The sequence below is a fragment of the Pinus tabuliformis genome, chromosome 8 (assembly GCF_031772625.1).
Source record: "Pinus tabuliformis cultivar Carrire ecotype Pingquan chromosome 8, CPIR1, whole genome shotgun sequence".
NCBI classification, from domain to species: Eukaryota; Viridiplantae; Streptophyta; class Pinopsida; order Pinales; family Pinaceae; genus Pinus; species Pinus tabuliformis.
The window spans coordinates 1076609629-1076632742 of NC_142294.1; the positions used below are offsets into that span (position 1 = coordinate 1076609629).

General features: G+C 39.1%; 2 protein-coding genes across 2 annotated transcripts; both read left to right on the forward strand.

The window, feature by feature from the left end:
- Nucleotides 1-10002: 10002 nt before the first annotated feature.
- LOC149239047 (uncharacterized) lies at nt 10003-10737 on the forward strand. The gene has a single exon (XM_089369735.1). The coding sequence runs from the start codon at nt 10003-10005 to the stop codon at nt 10735-10737; it is 735 nt and encodes a 244-aa protein (XP_089225861.1).
- A 629-nt stretch (nt 10738-11366) lies between these two features.
- Nucleotides 11367-14373, forward strand: LOC149239048 (uncharacterized). The gene is made up of 5 exons (XM_089369736.1): nt 11367-12048; nt 12590-12912; nt 13016-13138; nt 13233-13782; nt 13883-14373. The coding sequence occupies exons 1-5, from the start codon at nt 11367-11369 to the stop codon at nt 14371-14373; spliced, it is 2169 nt and encodes a 722-aa protein (XP_089225862.1).
- Nucleotides 14374-23114: the final 8741 nt, after the last annotated feature.

The following is a 23114-nucleotide window of genomic DNA, read 5'->3' on the forward strand; positions in this document are numbered from 1 at the left end:
AGGAAATGTCTAATCTACGCTTGCTGAAATGAAATTGTGGAATTGAAATGAAAGTAGGAAATAGCTAATCTACGCTTGCTGAAATGAAATTGCGGAATTGAAATGAAAGAAGGAAATGTCTAATCTACACTTGCTAAAATGAAAATTGGAGAATTTGAAATGAAATAAACTACTTAGTAGAATGTTGCAGAAAAAAATAGAAGAAAGCAGTAATCACAAAGTACTCTAACACTACCCCGGCAATGGAACCAAAAAGATGGTGAGCTCTAGTATTGTAGCAATGATGTTGCAAATCCTGGGACTCCCTACTTTACTTTTATCAACCCAGTAGTTCGTAACAAACTTGGAAGCGAAGGTGCTATATGCACAAGTACTAGCTCTTACTACAGGTCGTCACTTGATCAGTTGGCACAAGTTCGCGAGGAGCTTAATCCAACTTCTATGAGTTCTTAGAAGAAGCTTTTAACTGCGATGGATGAAAGCTAACTAAAAAGAGGCTAGTCTACTTGCAAAAAAGAGATGAAAGCTGAAAGGAAATGCAAACCCTAATTTTACCGACTAACCCTACTTGTGCAAGAAAAGAGATGTAAGCTACTGAAATCGATTCCATTGACTTTTGAATAGGTGAAATGCATGTGTTAAGCTACTTCTGAAGGAAAATATGGCAAAATCATCTTTTTTTATTTTTGAGCAATTTTATGCAGAATTATTATGCATGTATTTTAACTAATTTTGATTGTGCAGAGGTTTATTGGTGAAAGGAAATGGAGTGGGCATTTTCAGGAGGTTGGGAAGGTGTGGAGAGGACCTAAGGGGTCCTTAGCACCCTTCTGGAGATTTCCACTGTGCTCAGATCTCGAAAAATCGCTCGCGTGAACTTCTACAGGAGGAAGCAAGGGATCTACAGGAAATTCTACAGGAAGTTCTACAGGAAGGGGCCGAAAGTGGTTTTTAGAGGGTTGATGGTGGGAAAAGGTGGGAAAATGGAGATGAAGGATGGGTAGGGATGTCAAGAGGACTAGGACCTGGTAAATGAAGCTTAGGAGTGATGAAGATGGTTGGATTTTTTCAAGGATGAAGAAAGCAATGTTGCACAAAAATGTAGAAATTAGGGCAAGTTGGGAAAGTGTGGTGAATGAGGGAAAGAAATCTTGAGTGAGGGATTGGAGCAAGTTGTATGATGGAGGAAGGATAGGCTGGAGTGTCTTACAGGTGTTCTGCACATTACTTTCCAAAACTGATCCAAGCAAAAACTAAAAAAACAAAGATTTATCTATTTTGACCTAATTCTGACCTAGAAACCAGAAACGTGATGAACAAAAGCTTATAGACAAGAAATCATGCAAGAAAGCTATGGAAACTAAGCAATAACAGATCTAAGCATGGAAACACAACTGATATCAACTTTTCCAATTAAAAATCTAACACTAGCAATTGCATTGGAAGGAAAAAACAATGTTTTTGTGGTAGCAAGAGTGCCTTGGTCTCAATTCATGGTCCCAAGGAAGGAGAAAGGAGATCAACAACTGCTTGGTAGCCTTTTTGTGGATATTTTCTGTTGTCAAACTATAAAATCAACCTGAAGCAAGAACAACTATCTTAATCATCAAAAGCAACCTAAGTAGCAAAGCAAGATTTAACCTATATAACAGAAATAATTCTATGAATGCAGTAAAAACACATAAAAGTACACAAAGGAGGTATTGGGCACTTGGGTTGGGTCCAACCCCAAGAGCTACAACCCCCTAGGAGAGATCAGTGCTGGTTCAAAGCTGGATTCATCTTCATTGATCAAAATAATAGTTACATCACAAAACTGTCTGCAAAAGGAGCTCGAAAATGAGTTGAGTACAAGGCTACACTAAAGTGCGAAAATAGACTATCAAATGGCTAAAATCTAACTACAATCTAACTAAAAAAACTGAGGCCCTAAGCCTTCTTATTTATACAAATGGGGACCTCCAACAGTTCTCCTAAAATCAAGGAACTCGACTTCTTGGAACTGAAGATAACAACAATCCTACTTGACTTGCTTGGCTGCCCCTTGGCTTTGTGCTCCAAGTCTTTGATGGAGAATTCGAGGTAAGGGCTCATAAATGAAGGGGACACCCTCCTATAAATCCTCTCCCTTGTTCTTCCACGAATTTGGCTGCCAAATGCTGATTAAACCTTTGATTTAGTCTCAAAATTGACCAAAAATCTGCATAAAGCACACATTAGACTTTTTGGCATAATGATTAACCCAATTCACTCTATTAGCATAAATATAATAAAAAACATGCAATAAATTAATGAGAATGGTGGATTAAGTCAAATTAAGAGGTAAAATGAGCCCATATAATTACCCATTTCTGGGGCTCATCACCTATTTCTTGAGGGCACCGAAGAGCCAGATCTGTGTGATCCCTCCACAATTGCAAAAGATTTTTGTTTCAAGAAAAACCTGCATCCTTCAATGAAGCTTTCTTTTGTTAATGCGAGGAGGGGGGTTGTCGCTTTTGAGGACCCTTCCTTTTATGTCCTATTGCCATTGTTCACTAGCATCTCCTTTCTTGTCTACCTACTCAAGCTTCTTGGGCTAGTTTCAAGAAAAATAGCCATAATCATGGAAATTCTTGCATGTCAAGGGAGTTGATCATAATCCACTTCTCGAATATGCAATAAACTATCCATATTTAAATTGATCATTGTTTGAAGGCCATTCTCCAGATCCACTTCAATATATATTTGAGCACATGATAATAGGCCATCCTTGGGTTCTACATAGTCCACATACTTTCCAAGACCATTGTCGATCTTTCTAAAAGTTGTGACATTCCAATAGGGGGAGGAAGGGGAGTTTGAACAAGACTAGCACCGTGGTTGGAACGTCACAATTTGAATTGAAGTTGGGGCTCCAGCAATCCAAATAAAGGCCTTGGGCACCCACAAAGTATGTGCCACTACGAAAAAATTTTCCCTGATCTCAGTGTTTTTTGAAGAAGAAAGTGAAGAAACCCTTGTCGTAGGAGGAGGTAACTTCACCCTCAATGAAAGGCTTCTAATTATTCAAGACCCATTGTTAGGTCATTTCTGGGAAGGCCAAAGTCCCATGAATTGACCCACTAAGTCACGATCTGTTAGCTCAAGAGCGAAGGATCTAACTTGAGGCATGACGGTCTCAACCTTTCGGATATCATTTAGCTTCTTGATGAACCTAGAAGACGAGGCTTATTGAAATTTTGGCCCATTCAAGACCATGAAATTGAAGGTTGTGATCCCTTGCTCGATAGAATAGGGAGAGGCCAAATTTTCCATTCTAGACCTCTCAACCTACAAAGCCATGAGGGCCCAGCGTAGAGGAGGAGATTTAGTCAAAAAGGGAGAGGGAAAGTCAATTGAAGCACGACGACCACACAAGGAGGAAGGAGGAGCAAGGAGAGCATTTTTCAAACCTGTCTGACCCGACCTATAACAACCAACGATGGAAACGAGATAGATCATATATGACTCAGATCTTCAAGGTTGTAGAGCGCATAATCCCTTCAACAATATAATTATCAATAATTTTTTATAAATAATTTTTCTTATTACTGAAATTGTATAAAGTAAAGAATATATCTATATATATATATATATATATATATATATATATATATATATATATATATATATATAATTGAAATTTAATAGTGCTCGCGACGCTGCAGGACGGTTTAATGAAAATGGCCGCTGCAACAGAAACTCGCCCATTCGCCGATGGAAGAGACAGGATCATCGTGCAGCTATTGCAGAACAAGCGAATAGGAAAAAAAGATTATCAGCGACAGGGGAATCGCTACCTTCTTCGGGAAGATAAGGGATATACTGTAGATCTGGAACACGGTGCAGCGGATCAAGATTTTGGAGCATTCAAGACAAATGTCGCCGTTCTACAGATCACATTCCCCTCCCAATCTGATGCAAACATGACAGATCCGGCACCCTAGGGCTGTAGCAATGTCAAATTCAATGAAACTCGCCCGGAAACAGAGCGGAAGGTTTTTAAACTCATCGTTCTGGCAACTCCAAAAGCATACCATCATACGCTGGCTCAGATCCAAGGACAAGAAGCCCACGGTGACCATAATCTCGAGGTAAGGGAGCGTAAACTTAGATTTTTTGCATATCAGACCTCGGATCTGTTCTTTTTCGCTGCAGATCTTGCTGACCATCTAGTCGAGCGAGCGCCATTAAGCCCAGAATGGGCATCATTTTTCCTGATCCGTGGCATGGCGCCCAGATTGAGCCATGGGCTCTGCGATCTAGACCTTTGTCCTGTAGAGCGACCCCCACTCTGGTCTGATCTGGTAGCCTTATCACGGTTTAAAGAAGAGCAAAAGGCGGATAATAGAACCTCAGAGTTAGATCTGCACAGACAGATCTGGAAGTTTCTGATCCAGAAGTGCCCAAGGAGAATCTAAACAATATCTTTATCAGATCCATGGAGGGGAACACAATATGTATCAGGATAGGAAGCTGGGAGGAGATAAAAACGCTCAAACAGAGGATACAAGAAAGGATAGGCATCCTGCCCTGCAAACAAATCCTGATCTATATAGAAAAAATATTGCAGGAGGAGCACAAACTAAACAAATATGGCATAGGCAGAGAGTCAACCATTTACCTCAACACAAGAATCCGCGGAGGATGTCCTGGCACGAGCTCAAAAGGAACTATTTCCTTTAAAGATGCAGTGAAAGGGAAGAAGGAAACACAAGCACATACAGATCTGCAGGATACAATACCCGGACCCTACATTGTCGAGCAAACAGCACAAAACCCTGCAATAACAATTTCTGTACCTGAGGTAAATGAAATACAGCAGGATTATTTAACCAAAGCTGTGATATGCAGGTTCAATGGTTTTTGGCCCAAGCCGGAAGCCCTTCGTCAATGGATATACTCCATATGGACAGTAAACTGCAACATCCATCTCTGTTCAAAAGGGTTTTTTATTGTCAAATTTGACACAGTAAATGACAAAGAATATGCATTGTATGAGGGACCATGGTTCTGGGGCAATGTTGGACTGTTTTTGACGCCCTGGTTCCCAGAATTCGATCCGAATACTATGGTGGTCACCAAAATGCCTGTGTGGGTAAAATTATACAATCTACCATTACACTTTTGGCATTTCAAAGTTTTAACAGACATTGGCAACACATTGGGGAAATTTTTAAAAGTAGATAATGACCGCCTCTCCAAGGATATCTACACATTTGCTAGGATCTGCGTGGAGGTGGATCTCAGCCAAGGATTACCAGATCACATCCTCTTACTACACAATGAAAAGCAATGGGCTCAGCCGCTTGATTACGAAATCACAGCCTTTATATGCCGCATATGTCGTCAAACTGGCCATCTACAAAGTATATGCCCCCAAAACAAAAAAGACAAGAAAAGAAGACAGCCACCAAAACCGAAAGGATGGCAGTATTCAGCCACAGATGACATAGCAGAAGAAGAAAACACAGAAGATGTCAACATATCTCAAGAAGCGGATCATACAGGAAATAATTCATAACACAGCCCAAAGAATGATGAAAAACAGATGGGGTCTGCAATAGAGCAAACCAATCCACAGCAGCACAGCGAGAAATACAGCGCAGCACAAGAAATTGGAGGCAACAAGCGAGCACACTCAACAGAAAGCTCAGATTCTGAAAAAGAAAATACAAATGGAGCACACATGGCAATTGTAATAGCCACACCCAACAATGAAGGTTGGCGGAAAGTGGAAAAAAAGAAAGGTAGAAAAGCATAATTTAGGCTGAAAACCTTTTTTAGATCCTGAAGCACAGGACAAGTTTTGATAAAGCATATGCTGATACAGCATCTACAACATGTAATTATAATCAATATGCATAAAATTACGATTTTTCCAGTAGAAAAAAAAATTGAAATTTAATATTTTTAATTAAATATTATTAAAAATTTAAAATACAATTTTATATTATTTATTTTTAATTATATTTATTAATACTTAATTTATAATAATATAATATTTATCACATATTAATTATAAATTTTTAATTTAAAATCTAATTTTTTAATTTAAATCTAACATAGAACTAATATTTTTATTTAAATAAAAAAAATCATTCCTATTATTTATATATATATATATATATATATAAAGAGATGCCTAAGATAGAGATAATGGATCTACATTAGTTGTACAATAGGTATTTCTCCACACAAGAAAATAGCTCTTAAAAATATATATATTTGGAAAATATTAAAACTTAGAGATGTTTTTTAATTTATAAATTTAAATATTATGTGGTGTAAAAGTTATTATCAAAATTCCGTGGAAAAGATCCAATCATGCTAAAAATTTAAATAAAATTATTTTAATCAATTAAAATTAAAAAATTATTTTATTTTAAAAATAAAAAGATTATAAATTTTTTTATTGATTTTAAGTCACTCTACGAGCCATTTCTGCTTACTATTTTACTTGTTGCTTTTTATGCTGCGATAAAAATTAAAGAAGGTTTATTAGGAAGCCATAAAACCTCTCCCCAATATTTTACTTATTGCTTTTTAAGTTATTATAGTTTTTTTCATTTTTTTATTTAAATGTTTAATTTATATGTACATATATAAAAGAGTAAGTTGGGATGAGGCTGTCCATTTCAATGTTAGATGGATGGAAAAACAATGTTAGATACATGGACAAACAATCTAAGCTGTTATCGGTTATTATCTTCAACAATGGGCTTTTATCAAGATTGTAAAATTGCTATCTTCAACAGAAATGAGAGGATGAAACTAAACTCCAAAATATCTGTATATATAATTTGAAATAGAGAGTAAATATATCATTTCAAATAGAGAGTAAACGCTTTCAGGCTGTTACTTAAACTAGATAAAAATGGATTGTGTTTAGATGGATTGGACGGGAGGAGACATCAATGCAGCGTTCATAACAGATGTGATACTTATTTCAGGGCACGAGAAGTCGCACTGTAAAATAACATCATATTACTACCTGTTCGCACAAATTTTATCGTTCTGTCATAAAAATACTATGATTACGCAAATACTACATTCTTGCTTAAATGTTATGAATCTTATTAATAAGGTTTTAACTTTTGCCAAAAAATTCTGTATGATATTTGATTCCATTGAATGTTTTAGTTTCACTTTCAATAATAAAAATCTAAATACAAGGTTGAGTAAACATATCAATAGATTAAAAGTTCAATTCACAAAAATTTATAAAAGGAATGAGACAACTTAAAGATCACAAAACAAACCATGACACAGTGTATAAATTCACTCATCGGAAATATGTTTTATTTTGGAAAGTCTACAATATTTTTCATCATGTCTACAGTTACCAAAAACACCTTCATGTTTTCCACCATTTTTCTAATGGAGCAGTATTGTATATAGGTTGAAGCATAGAGTTGGGTTACACTTTTTGGCAAGAGAGGGTGTGTTTAGGTGAAAAAAATGGTTCGATGGAGTTAGGAGCTCAATTGAGTTTGAGCTCTAACACTCGATTGAGCCTTAAAACTAGAAATTTTAAAACTTATGTAAATATCAATAATGATATGCAAACTTTAAAGTTGCAAGTGGTTGATAGTTAAAAATAAATAAAAAACTAAATTTAATTACTAATTGCTTTTGAATAGGTAATTAACAATGGTGTGGATTAATTTCTCATTACATTTCTAGCCTTTTGGTGTATAGATTTCAAAAATGATTATATCCCACTTACAATTGAAAATTTTCAAATCTATAAACCAAAACACTAGAAATATAACGAGAAATTAATAATATTATTATATATTTATTTTTATTTCAAATCTATACACATAAAATTATTTATTTTTATTGAAAATTTATACATAAAAAAATTATAAAATGATTAACTATAAAAATGTGTTACATTTAAAAACAAAACAATAAATAAATTCTCATTTTTAAGAATTTGAAAATTGAAAAAGCAAAGTTCAAATATTTTATAAGAAGTTATCTATATATTATTATAATTATTTTTTTGGTAAAATAAAATAAAATTTGGATTTATAATTAAGGAAAATTAGAGTGTAGAATATATATATATATATATATATATATATATATATATATATATATAATATTGAACAAAAGAAGGAATAGATCTAGGTTTCAAAGCTCTGCAACTCAAACCCTAATGGCGGCAAGAAGGTGAAAACCTAGGGGCAACGCGAAGGAAGGGTGGAAGACTGTCAACAGCCCAGTCCTGCAGGAACTGACAGAGGCCAAAGCAACAAAGGTATGACAGAAGATGTCAGGAGGGGAGAGATCCCCTCCTACCGGGATACGGTGGTAGGAGATGGACAGAGTAGCCAGGAGACAGAGGAATGGAAGAACACGGGCCCGGTGCTAGGAACTTCCTGGCAAACAGGCCGCAGAGGAAAGTGCCTGCCATGTACAACGGAGAAACCCAGATATGTGATCCCAGCGAACAAACTGGAAGAGTACAGAAGCTATATGAGGGATCACGCCCTTATCTGCAAGTTCGTAGGAGTCTGGCCGTCGGAAAGAGACCTCACCAAGTGGATCTAGCAAAAATGGCAGCCCCAAGGCCACATCGAGCTCAAGCTGGGAGCAAAAGGCTTCTTTACGGTAATCTTCTTTAACCTGCAAGATAGAGAAAAGGTATTTGAAAATGGCCCGTATTTCTATTATAATGCCGGTCTGTTCATGCGTTTCTGGGAAGAATGCTACAACCCTGACAAAGAAACCTTTCTGGCTGCGCCTGTCTGGGTCCGCTTATTCGGGCTCCCCATAGACTTCTGGGACCCGGACATCTTGGAGGGGATAGGAAACTCAATAGGAAGCTTCGTGAAAATAGCAAAAACTACAAAGAAAGGTAGATACACCTCGTACACCAGGATCTGTGTTTACATGAACCTAGCAAACCCCATCCCCGACACAATAGAGCTTGAATATCATGAAGATGTTTGGCAGCAGAACATAGATTATGAACACATCCCATTTAGGTGTCGCAGGTGCCATACCCACGACCACCTGGCAAAGGAATGTCCGATAACCAGGGAGGAAGAAGAAAGTAGAAGGCCCCTGCAAAAAAAGAAAGAGCCAGACCAGGAGGAATTCCAAGAGGTGAGAAGCAAAAGGAAAGCCAACAAGGAAACCCCCCAGAAAGATAGGAAAGGAAAACAATCCGCCCCAGCGAATCCAAACAGTTTTGCAATACTGCAGGTAGAGGAAGACGAGGAAGATCAACCCATGGAAAATCAGGAGGATAAAGGCTCGGACAGCAGTGAGAGCCGCGAAAGAAACCAAACTAAAAGGAAAGCCCCGAGCGAGCCACCGGAAAAAGATAAGGATCTAGATGAACAAACTGAACAGATGGAGACAGACCAGGAGACCAGTAAGGAAGACCTAAGTCAGGAAGAGGAAGTATTGAGAAAACTGCTGAATGAATGGAAGAACCTGGATGAGAGGTTTATTCTGGAAGAACAAAAGAGGCTGTATGTGGAAACCTTCCAACAATATAAAGCCAAACTTGAAAAAGGCAAAGCCTCACTAGAAGAATACCAAGAGACTCAAAAGGAAAGCAGACCAGATCAGAATGGACAAGGTAAAGGGGGGAAGAGGAAGAAAAAACCTTAAGGATTCCATCCAACTCATGGGAGAAATGTTAGTCAATACAGGGAGAGTGGTCCCGCTATCAACGGTGTTTCAAAACCTACCCCAAGTTAACCAATGATTTTGACATCGTGGAATATCAGAGGCTTAAATAGCAAAGGAAAAAAGAGACATCTGGCAGCAAGACTCAAAAAAGACAAACCACAGATTATGCTACTTCAAGAAACTAAAATCCCGGGTCAGAAAATGGAGGAAATTCTCAATAAAATAAAACCGAGATACGAACAAGTAACTATAGATGCCAAAGGGAGTGCAGGAGGGATAGCAATTCTCTAGAATCCAGCAGAAGTCCTTACCGACTGGTGGATAGGAATGCCAAGAATCCTCACAGGGAGATTCAGACTAATAGGACAAAGCGAATGGGTGGTAATCTCGGCTGTCTATGGACCCCACACCTGTGCAGACAAAGACCTGTTTCTCACACAGCTGACAAAGATTAGAAATATGCACCAGGAGCAGAGATGGATCCTGGCAGGCGATTTCAACTTAATCACATCTAGAGAAGAGAAAAGAGGTGGAATAAGCAGAGAAGACCCGGAGATGGAAAGATTCAGAGACGTGCAGACAGAACTAAGGGTGGTTGATATCCCAACCATAAACGGGAAATTCACCTGGAATAACAGAAGAGGCAGTTCCAAACAGATCGCTTCAAGACTGGACAGATTCCTCATTTCAGAGCACATAGTCGGGCTGGATATCTTCTATGAAGCCTCTATCCTACCCTCAATAGGGTCAGACCATTGGCCAATAAAGCTTGAAATAGCCTTAAATGATCAGAACAAAAAGAGACCCTTCCGGTTCGAGTCCTTTTGGCTTCGTGCCCCTGATTTCCTAGACAAAGTAAGAGGCTGGTGGCAGGACAACAAAAGCAGAAAGGAAGGCCGCAGTAAAATGCACTCTTTTCAGCTAAGACTCAAAGAAATCAAGAGCAAAATCAAGAAGTGGAATAGGGAAGAATTCGGCAACATCCAGCAGGAGCAAGGCAAACTCCAGTCCAAATTGGAAAGAATCCAGCAGCAAATCATCTCGGACGGACGAAATAAATAACTGGCTGAGGAGGAAGGCAGAGTAATCACTCAATTGGAGGAAAGGCGAAAACAGGAAGAAATCCTGTGGAAGCAGAAATCCCGGGTCCAATGGCTAAAAGAGGGAGACAAAAACTCCAAATTCTTCCATAAAGCTATGCTGAACCATCGCCAACACAACAGAATCTTCTCCTTGAAAGACAAGGAGGGAAATAGAGTGACACAGCAGGATGAAATAGAACAACTCTTGGTGGAGCACTTCAAAGGCATTCTCTCTGAACCAAATGTCAACCGATCCGAGGACATAGACAAAATCTGCCACCATATTCCTATGAAAGTCTCCAGAGATCAAAACCTGGCCCTTCTCAGGGTAATCACCAAGGAGGAACTTGAAGAGACAATCAACAAAATGCCAAAAATAAGGCCTCGGGCCTCGACGGCTTCACCATTGAATTCTATCAAGCGACTTGGAGCTTCATGGGGAATGATCTGCTAGACCTTGTGGAGGAATCCAGGTGTTCCAAGTGCATGCACCAGGGCTTGAACACCACCTTCTTGGCTCTAATCCCGAAGAATGGCTGCTCGGATGAACCGCAGGGGTTCAGGCCCATTTCCCTATGTAATGTTGTCTACAAAATCCTTGCAACTGTCATGGTAAACAGGCTCAAGCCGATCCTGCCGGATCTCATTGCCCCGGAGCAAACTGGCTTTGTCAAAGGACGACAGATCACCGATGGCATCATAGTGGCTCAGGAAGTGATCCACTCCCTGAAAAGCTCCCGCGCCCCAGGCATGCTTATCAAACTTGATCTGGCCAAGGCGTTTGATCGCCTTAGCTGGAAATATCTGGCAGGCATCCTTAAAGCCTATGGATTTGACCAAAGATGGATAAATTGGATCCTGTCTATGGTTGGCACCCCAGTCATGTCAATTCTGTTAAACGGCACCCCCTCTGAAGCCTTCACTCCCTCCCACGGGCTAAGGCAGGGAGACCCCCTGTCTCCCTTCCTCTTCATCCTAGCCGCAGAAGGCCTAGGCAGATTGGTAAAGGCTCAAGTCTCCAGGGATCAGATAAAGGGCCTCCGAATCTGTGGGGAGGACATCCCGGTCTCGCACCAGCAATTCGTAGACGATGTGATGCTATATGGTCAAGCCACACTGAAGGAGGCCCAAAGAATTATCAAAACCTTATCCCAATTCAGCAAAGCCTCTGGAATGGAGATTAACAAGGACAAATCGGAAGTGTTTTTCTTCAATACCTCGCTGGCTACCCAAAGATTCCTGGCACGCACTCTAGGCTTTAACAGGGGAACCTTCCCGTCAAAATACCTGGGTATTATGCTGCATGAGCATCAATTCCGGTCGGCCAACTGGGAACTTCTAATAAAAAAAAGTCCGAAATAAAATGGAGAACTGGACCCATCGCTCGTTGAATGCCCCAAGTCAGATAATCCTCTTGAAAGTAGTTTTGCAGGCCATCCCTAACTACCAGCTCTCATGCCAAGCTATCCCTAAGACAGCAAGCCAAAAGCTGGTTACCTTGTTCAAAAACTTCCTCTGGCAGGGGACCAGCAAAACAAGAAAGTGGGCCCTAATCTCATGGGAGTGGCTTAGCCGGCTCTCCAAAGATGGCGGTTTAGGGCTTCGTGACCCCTTCGTCCTCAACCAAGTCATGGGCGCGAAACTCTGGTGGAGGTGGATTCAAGGTGGCCCTGACCTGTGGAAGGTGATATGGGAAAGAAAATACGATGCGGCAGGGGAAACCAAAGAAAGACTGAGAAGTACGACAGAGACCAGAGGATCTGCAATCTAGAACCTGGCGAGAGGAAGCAAAGACCTGATAAGGGATAACAATTTTTGGGAAATTCGAGCAGGGGACAAAGCCAGATTCTGGGAGGAATCTTGGCAGCAACGTGAACGACTCATACAAAAAGACAACCTCCATGCCATCCTTGCCTTCTCGTCCCAGACTGGGGCATTAACAGTTGGCAATTTCTGGAAGCCAGACGAGGAAGGATACTGGCGCAATTGGAAACAAAAAGAGGATTGGGAAGGAGCACCAGAAACTGACAGATGGCAAGAGTATTATACAGAGATGGCATCTCAGAAAATAGCAAGGAAAATAGGGTCTGACATTCTCAGATGGGGTAAACGAATTCAAGGAAATTTCTCAATAGCAGAAGCCTACTACCACAAAGTCAATCAAAATCAACAGCCGGAAACAAATCAATGGAAAAACCTTTGGAAAACCAAGCACTGGCCTAAAGTCTCTTTTTTCATTTGGACTATACTTCACGCAGAGCGCTTACCTGGGACCAGATTCGGAGGAAGGGAAGCCAAGGCCCATCCCGTTGTGCCCTCTGCAACGCCCAAGAGGAAACCATGGAACATTTGATGAACCGCTGCTCAGTCAGCAACTCCCTGTGGGAATGCCACCTCAAATTGTTTGAGCGCCATCACAGAAATCATCAAAACATCGTAAATACCATAGTAAATTGGTTGAGAAATCCTTACCAGAATCCAGTGGTCAATCGCGCTTGGCTCCTTTCCGCCGGGTTCCTGCTCTGGAATATCTGGAAAGCACGGAATGGGGCAATCTTCAAGGTAGAACCCCGAACCCCCGCAGCAATCTGGGAACAAACCATTAGAAACATTCGTGAAACAATCCTAACAGAAAGCTGGAAGGACGAAGACTGGCAGGCACCGATAACGGAGGAGGCAATCCTGAAAAGACTAGAGGTCAGCCAGAGTATGGTAAATGGGGGTGTTTCACGAAAAGAACAGACCAAAGAAGTGGCCGAAAGCAACCAGTACCGACACCCCCCACAGGGATTCATAAAGCTTAATTTTGATGGCGCTGCAAAACACAACCCAGGAGAGGCTGGCATTGGGGGAGTCTTCAGAGACGCTGGGGGCAATGCTCTGAGAACTTTCGCGATGGACTGCGGGGAAGCCTCAAATAATGAAGCCGAGCTGCATGCCCTGAAACGGGGCCTGGAAATTGCTCTGCGGGTCAATTTCAAGCGACTCCAAATCGAGGGAGACTCGAAAGTTGGTGATCGACATGGTTAGGAAGCTCCAGCAGCAACAACCAGTGGAAAAAATCAGCAAAAGCTGGCGAACAGCTTGGCTTGTAGGAGAAATTGGGAAACTCCTACACATAATAGATTACCTCATTCCGACTCACACCAGGCATTCAGGCAACAAGCCGGTGGATTGGCTTGCGAATTGGGGCTGTCGGAATCGGGACAAAGAAATCGACAGCGAAGGTCTACCTCAACTGCTCCCGGAGGAGAATTCTCGACTTCAACAATTGCTTGACGTCAATAAAGGTGGTAAAGGCACGATCGAGACGGACGGTCAGGATCAGGCAGCACGCAGCGGAGGCAGAGAAAATTCGCAAGAGATGGGAACGGACAGCACATCCGCGGGAATAGGCAGAAGTGAAAGGAATGAACAAATCGAGCAGGTGACGGGGCAAGGCAGGTCTGGTCGAGGGGACGGAGAAGACGTGCGAATTGAATCATCATTAAGGAAGGATCTGGAGCCAGCTACGGAATTCAGGATAATTGATAGAGGAAGGACGACAGGTGGCATCAGGAGTACAGGAAGGTTATGGCAAGAGCAGCCGGGAGGATATTGGAGTAATGACGCATAAAGCGGGTAGGTCAAGTCACGCCACTTCCCGAGATAGGGAGGCTGGAATGTCAGACAAAAAATTAAACGGCCAAGTGGAGGCCCGGTTGACAGGACAACGAGTTAATAACACCCATATGCCCAAGGAAACAGATGGAAGGCTCATTCAGTTTGGTAAGAATGATGAAAAAAGCGGAAAGGCGCCTGCTCGACTCTGCGACCAGCCCTCCTCCTCGACTCCTGCAAGAAAAGGTGGTCGAAAAGCTCCCACAATTTCCAAGCCCTAGGTTTGTGGTAAGATGGCTCCAAGGAAGGTCAATTCGGCAAAGAAACGGGAAGATGGCACCAGTAGCCATTCGAACAAAAGAGGCAGGAAGCCCGACTCTGAAAAGCTCCTTCACTTGATAGACAGGTACATGACCGGCATCTCTCCCGAGGTCCGTTCCCAAATCCATGGGTGGGAGCGCGAGCTGCGAGAAATCAGCGCGAACCAAGAGATCCCCCACGAGGACTGGGAAGTGATCACGGACCCAGGCACCTCAAGAGGCAGGAACACGTTGTTCAATAAAACGCTCCAATTTTATTGGATCATGAAACACGTGGTTGGTTGGGCTATGGAGGTAAACCAGGTTGTCCGTGAAGAGGAGGATGAGGAGCGCAAACAGGCAGAGGAGCTCCTCAAAAGCCAACTGACGGAAGAATCGGCCAACATAAAGAACATTCTCCTGAAAGAGATTGCGGCTGTCCAAGTCCAGGCAGCCAGGAACCATCTGCTGCTAAAGGACATGGAACAATTGGTGCTGGAACTCAAATGGGCCATAGAGCAGAAGATTCTGAAGTCGGGTGCTAGCGCCTCAAAGCCTGCCCCGGTCAACTTGTCGGACGAGGATTAGCTGCGTTGTGTCTTCTTTTGTTTATTATGTTGATGAATCCGAACTGTATCTGGGTGTCGAGTTATGTTCATGTCGTTAGCTTAGACAATAATAGGCAAAACAATGGTTATGACAGGAAGAAGGAACAAAACATTTTTAAATTTTGGTCAGGTTTTAAGGCCGAAAGGTGGCGGTCTGGTTTCCTGCGGGCAGACCTGCCACCTGAACTCTAGTATGCTGTAATTTTGTTTGTCATCTGGAATGAAGAATGCCTAACTTTACAAATATATATATATATATATATATATATATATATATATATATATATATATATATATATATATATGTTGAATAAATAAATTTTGTAATTTTCTTAAAGACAAGTATTGAAAGGTTTTTATTTTTTCTTTTGTTTTTAGATAATTATGATAGCTCAATTGAGCTATAGGCTCGATCCAGCTATTTAACCATGTTAAAGGCTTCAACTCTCGATCAAGCTATTTGAAATTTTAATTTCAAACACTCAATCAAGTGTTTTAAGCGCTTGATCGAGTTATTGAGGGCCTTAAAAACAAAGTTTTAGATCCTCTTCTGCAAATTTCTCTACAACACCATTTTGTACCATAGCAGACTCCAAGAAGAATTTGTCCTTAAGTGGAAGAGTTGATCATGTTGGATTCGGGATGGAAGCCTCTATCCAATGGCATTGAGTTTGACATTTTTGAATTCATATGATATTTTTTATCTAATTTCTTTTAAACATAATACTTGAAACATTCTTGGATAGTTTCAAAGGGGTTGAATAAAAAATCAATAACATAAAATATACAAAATGAAAAAATGAAAAAAATATATTCATTTACCAATCATCTTCAAAAGGGTATTCTTCATTTTTTAATTTATTTAAATAGTTGAAAAAAATCTTAAGCGAATACATGTGTCTGCAAAATGAAATTGAAATATTCCTTCTCCAACTTCAAAAAAATAATAAAAAATATAATTTTACATAATATATATATATATATATATATATATAATATGAAAAACTTAGTTCTCTTTGTGTAGATCATGATCATATATATATTTTATAAAAATTATACATTTTAGACTAAGTTATGCTATGTGAACACACACATACCTCTTAAGATTTGTAAAATATTGCAAGGACAAACATTTCATTTAATGGAAAATTGACATATTATACGACACTAATTTTTTTGTAAAAACTATCATTAGAATAACAACATAATTCTTCACATATTTCTTTTTACTCTGAATCAAAATTCACAATGCGTATATGAATTTTGATGGCTTCAATTCAATAAAACAATAAACTTTTTAAATTTCATTGCCACATTTGGCACAAAAGTGTAATCCATCTTCATGCTTTCATCCACATTGACATGTTTTATCCTTGAATGGTAATCTAGGTTATTTTTTAATAATATTTCACTTTGATTGTCACAACCTATCTTTACTACTTCTTGAGAAAACCCAATATCTGAACATAATTGTCATAACAAAATATCTTTCGTGCTTGCATGAGTGACTTCTATGTATTCATCCTTGATTGTCAATAGTTCCGTGATCGACTATTGCTTACTCATCTAGCTAATAGTTCCATCAAGTGCCCTGAACATAGACCCATTGGTCAACCTTCTTTTGTCCATATCCTCAACCTAATTGACATCGAAAAAATCTTGTATAGTTGCTTCAATGCCATCTTCATGTCATTCATGGTAGAAAATTGCATTATAACTTGTGCAATGCGAATTACTAAATACTATTTTGACAGTTGTCCAGTGCTCTTTCCCAGATGTTGCCATTCATATACTAAATTCTCCAATTGCATTAGCAATATCCAATAAAGTGTAGATCATTTCATACAACATTATACCTAAAACAATTGTATTTGGAAATATAAGGTGTTTCCTCTCTTTCTTCTTGTGCCTTTCAACATTTTTTAGCAATTACTCTTACCCCAACAAGAATTGGTACCTTCATTAGTTTACAATATTCCATGTTTAAATTCTTTAAAAGTGTTTTAATGTACTTCCTATGACTTACCTAGAGTTTCCTACCACACAATGTCTCTCAATTTCAATTCCAAGAATGAAATGTATATAAATGAAATCTTTCATGTCAAATTTGGAGGATAGTTACTTCTTCACCTCCATTATTGTACCCATGTTGTTCCCAATTAGCAACATATCATTGAAATATAACACTAGATATATGAAACACTTTCCTTTTTACATAATATATACATAGTGATCAACTCATCTTCTCACCAATTCCAATCCTTAGATGTATGTGTGTGACTTCTAGGACCACATCTTGGGTGATTGCTTCAGACCATAAAGGGGACTTCCTCAACTTTTTGTTCAAGTTTCTTTCAGTTCTCCATTAGCATGCCAGTCAAAGGTGTTTTGAGATATACACCTATCCATTGTTCTAGATTTATGAGGAGATCCCCCATTTTAAGCTCTCAAAGTTCAAAATTTTGGCCATTAGACTTCTTAATCTCAATTCATGTATTTCTATCCATCCTTATTTAATTGAAGTTTTATCTTAGTTGTCCAATTCGAATAATCTTATCTTTGATCTAATCAAGAATGATGCTCTTGAATAGATCCAAGTTTGAGAGGCTTAACCTTTGGTAGTATAGACATCCCTATACCACTAAAATGAGTTTAGATACTAAATGTTGAGATTAAGACACATAATTTACACCCCAGATAACAAAATCCCAAATACAAAGTGGATTAGACATATAAACTAGACTAGAAGCTTAATTGACACAAAACTTTAAATGCACATGAGAGAACTTCAAAATTAAAAAATAAACATGGACACCCCATAAATATTCACACAAAACATAGATATTTTAACCTAAAAACCATTAATAAGGAAAACCAACCAACCTTTGAGATTCACTATGACCTTCAAGACTATTCAAATTATGTTATTCCTCAAATTTGTTTCCATATATTGTATGCACATAAATTTTCCATATTGTGCCCACATAATGTTTTCATATATTGTGTCCACATGCCTTAATTGTGGCAATTTAAAAAAGTAGGTTCTTGCTTAGAACTCATGATCTTGGTCTATAGATATAACCTAGATATGGTATTCAAATAAAGATCCTAAGTAAATATGCAAAAGAGATATAACTCATCAAGAGAACATAGAACCAAAAATGTCTAAAAGACTTGTAGACAATGAGATAGGTCTCAAACCAATGGCTTTGATACTATTTCTGAGAATCAATGAATTAATAGATCAAAAAGATATACATTCCAAAACAAAATGGAGTCTAAATGCACAATTACAAAACTTAAGAAAAAGTGAGCATAGCTCAGCATAAAATAGGAAACATAAGAAACCAAAAATCTTCTATACAAAATTCCATCATAGGTTGTTCTATAAGACTATCTACATATACTACCAAGATGTAACTAACTCCCTTGAAATAATGAATATCTTCTTCTCTTTGACTATCTAGGTCCCATAATGAACTCCTTGAATTCCACCTTGACATATGCACCACTTAACTACTCTATATGAACTTTTTGACTAGTCCAATTCATAGTCATTCACTGAGTCAAGTCTCTTAGTTAACTATTAGCTATTAACTATCTCTAAAATATGCAAAGGTGTAATGAACCTATTTAACTTATTGTGCCAATATAATAAGATTGTATTTTATACCTTTTGTATGTCTAAGAGTCAAGAATTGTTCTTGAAAGTAATTTCTAGAAAGCATATAATAGGTTGGACCCTTTGTGCCCGCATTAAAGAGGACTAGAGGGAAGAATACCCTAAGAGAGTATTGCATAAAGAGAGGAAATATCTTCATTCCATTGTGCAGGATAGTGGAAGAGAGTAGCCATGGTTATATAATGGTTAGATGGTGTCACACGGAATGAGTCGATCTTGCGGACAAGATAGACATTTCCTAGAGTCTAAAGAGATCTAATGACAAGCAAGCCAATCAAAAACTATCTTTCTCTAAATATGCATTTATAAACAAAGGCAAACAAGTGATTTAGGCCTACCTTGGGTCCAATGCAAGTTTGTGGAAGCCTCACTCCTTCGATCCAAATGAGCTCCCTCGTTGCGAATCTGCAAACACAAACAAGCAAACAAATTAAATAGAACCTGAAAAGCCAATATCATAAAACATATTCAACATGAAGATCAAGGAATTCATGAAACAAATGACATAAGACAATTTGTTGAGAAAAATGAATCTGATTGCATTAATTCAAATCAGAGAAGAACTTTAAAACATGTGCCTTGATGCTGTACAAGCTCCTCCCAGGGTCCAACAAGAAGTCTCCTCTACTTTGAAAAGTTTCACTCTCTTCCCAATGAAGCCAAAAAGGTATGTGATCTCTCCTCTCAAGCTTAACTAGGAAGTCTCAATTCCACCAGCATTTACCCTCAAAAATTTTCAGCTTCTAACCTCTCTAGCAACCAGCCCAATGCCTTAATTTATAGTGCAATGGAGGGAAGTTACTAGGTCCTCCTTCAAAGGGATAAAGCCCTCCTTCAAAAGGATAGCTCCTCTCATCAAGGGATTAGCTCCTTCTCTTTTGGGATGCATGAACTACCTAAGAGTGACCAATCCACGTCAAAATTCCTTCTAGAATCATCTAGAGTTAACCCAAAGTGAGTTTTTTAGAATAAACTTGCGCCTTTTTGACTTTCACAGGGGTCCGCACCCACTCCTTTAGGGATAGAGCGGGCAGGTCCGCACTTTTTGTAAACAGGGGGTGCGGGACCGCAGGCAACAGTGAGAGAAAGTGTGGAACCAGAGCTTTGTTGATTTTCAATATCTTTCTCTCATTTTCAAAGCTTGACTTGAAGAGCTGAGGTCTGAGACTTGCTTAGGAGGACAGTACAAGTGATGATAGACCCATACTGACTGCAAATAATCATGGTGACGATATTTTTGTGTAACAGATTGCCCCCTAAAGTGCGAAGTCTGTAGTAGATGAGGATTTCATTTATCATTTAGGAAGAGTGAAGTACTTTATCATTTTGAGGATCATCTTGTGGAGAGCCCGGTCGGAACCTGTAAAAACATTCAATGCAAGATATATATATGAGATCATATCATCGCTGAGGTAGGCATTCCCATACTTAGATCAAAACTGACTTAGAAAACTAACTACTGCTCTGATACAGGAATGATCTTGTAAGACATCACAAATATAGACTCATGTGGACACAACCATCTGTTTATGAATAGTCCATCATATAATGAATACAAAATTCCTCGCAGCCTGGATTGCAGAAACTAGATCCAGGGTCTTCAGTTCTAATTTTCGAAACAGTACGATTCTATCCATGCGAATGAATGTGTTGATGTCGAACATGGTAGAAACCACTTGATTACCAGTCAATGATGTAAACTGTTAACAAGTGTGAGAGAAACCACCAGTGATGTCAATGGCTATCAAAGTACCCAGTACAATCCATGAGATGTGAATAAATGCGTTGATGTCGAACATGTCACGGAATCCTTTGATCGAAGGTCAATGATGCAACCTATCATCAAAAGCGAGAAACCTGCCATTGAGGCATGCAGATTCCAAGGTACTGATGATCTCTAGATCATATTTCTAGATAATGAGTTGAAGTCGATAGAAAGCGATCCGTTGCAGGCAAGCCCACAACACGAAATCATGGATCAGGTTGAAGAATTTTAGTTACAAGGATTGACTCAGGGATGGTCAAGATGGATGACAGATATTTTGCAGATGAATGGCTTATTGGCAGTGACCTCTTGAACACATAATGACACAACAGATGGTTTGGTGAAAATTGACCCAAAGTTAACACCTAGAAACCGGCTGAAGACTTCCAATGTGGTTTGATCAACTGTTAGGCAAAGGATTTCCCAACCCAGGTGAATAAAAGTGTCGTGTTCAAGAGTGGTTACAAAGTATGACAAACAGGCTCATTTTTCCTCTCTTTTCCCCCACCATTTCTAGCAAGTACCTCTTTATTTTTTACAAGCTTGAAGAGGATAACATTTGCTTGATTATAAGCTCATCCTTCGGATGAGTCCAACTTAGTTTAAATTCGAACCCTAAGAAGGAGTGGTTCGTTCTTGTTTGTAATTGAACAAGTCCTTTACTGTGAAATTTTAACGAGTCCAGTATAGGAGAAACTCGGCGTTTTTCAATTTTAGAGAGTTTGAAAAAACTTAAGAAGACTCCAGGGTTGACCTTTTTCGTAAATTTGTGTCTCCCAAGCCCGAAAAAAGTATAAAATAATACTTGAGAGAATCGATTGATCTTTAAGACCAAGGAGTACTTTTCATAATTAGTGCCCCTGATTCGAAAAAGTAAAAAAGCGATCAATGACACGTTGTTTTATAACCAATATCGAATTTGAAACGACAAAAATCCGGCAATCTTTTCATGTTTTCACGGTCAGAAAAGAGTTGTAAATGGACCGTCTTTTTAGTTCCATTTTAACGAGTTTAAAAAGAAAGACTCGGCGATCTTTTCATGTTTTAGGAGTCAGAAAAGAGCTTAAAGGTGACTCTAAATGTTTTTTCATTGAAAATGATAGATTTCGCCTGAATAATTCGTTATCCTGAACAAAAATGCAAACATTACTCATACCTATTTGAAATGGATAAAAATGCTGCAAAAATCACCTTTCTAAAGTGAAATATAAACAAATTTGCAATTTATTTACTCAAAAAACTTATAAAAAGGGCTTTCGTCAATTCATTTTTACCGTTTGAGATTTGGGTGAGAAAATAGTGCTTTTGTTCAGAAACTTCCCGTGAAGATTGCGGAAAATCCAACCGCCAAAATCGAACGTCGTCTTCTACAGGTAATCCACATCTTCCTACTCTTCATTTTTAACCGTTTCATTTTTTTTTAGGTTTTTATTTCATTTTTTGGAGGGTTTTTAGGCTAAAAACCCGCGCGCGGGGGCCCGCAGGCGTAACACTGGTAGCCCGCGGACCCCGACTTTTTCTCAATGGGGAAAAATTCAGGGGTCCGCACCTTTCATGTATGGTCTCCATTTTGTCACACGGAATGAGTCGACCTTGCAGACAAGATAGACCTTCCTAGAGTCTAAAGAGATCTAATGACAAGCAAGCCAATCAAAAACTATCTTTCTCTAAATATGCATTTATAAACAAAGGCAAACAAGTGATTTAGGCCTACCTTGGGTACAATGCAAGTTTTTGGAAGCCTCGCGCATTCGATCCAAATGATCTCCCTCATTGCGAATTTGCAAACACAAACAAGCAAAAAAATTAAATAGCACCTGAAAAGCTAATATCATAAAACATATTCAACATGAAGATCAAGGAATTCATGAAACAAATGACATAAAACAATTTGTTGAGAAAAATGAATCTGATTGCATTAATTCAAATCAAAGAATAAATTTACAACCTATGCCTTGATGTTGTACAAGCTCCTCCCAGGGTCCAACAAGAAGTCTCCTCTACTTTGACAAGTTTCACTCTCTTCCCAATGAAGCCAAAAATGTATGTGATCTCTCCTCTCAAGCTTAACTAGGAAGTCTCAATTCCACTAGCATTTACCCTCAAAAATGTTCATCTTCTAACCTCTCTAGCAACCAGCCCAATTCCTTAATTTAGAGTGCAATGGAGGGAAGTTACTAGGTCCTCCTTCAAAGGGATAAAGCCCTCCTTTAAAGGGATAGCTCCTCTCATCAAGGGATTAGCTCCTTCTCTTCTGGGATGCATGAACCACCTAAAAGCGACCAATCCACGTCAAAATTCCTTCTAGAATCATCTAGAATTAACCCAAAGTGAGTTTTTGAGAATAAAATTGCGCCTTTTTGACTTTCACAGGGGCCCGCACCCACTCCTTTAGGGACAGAG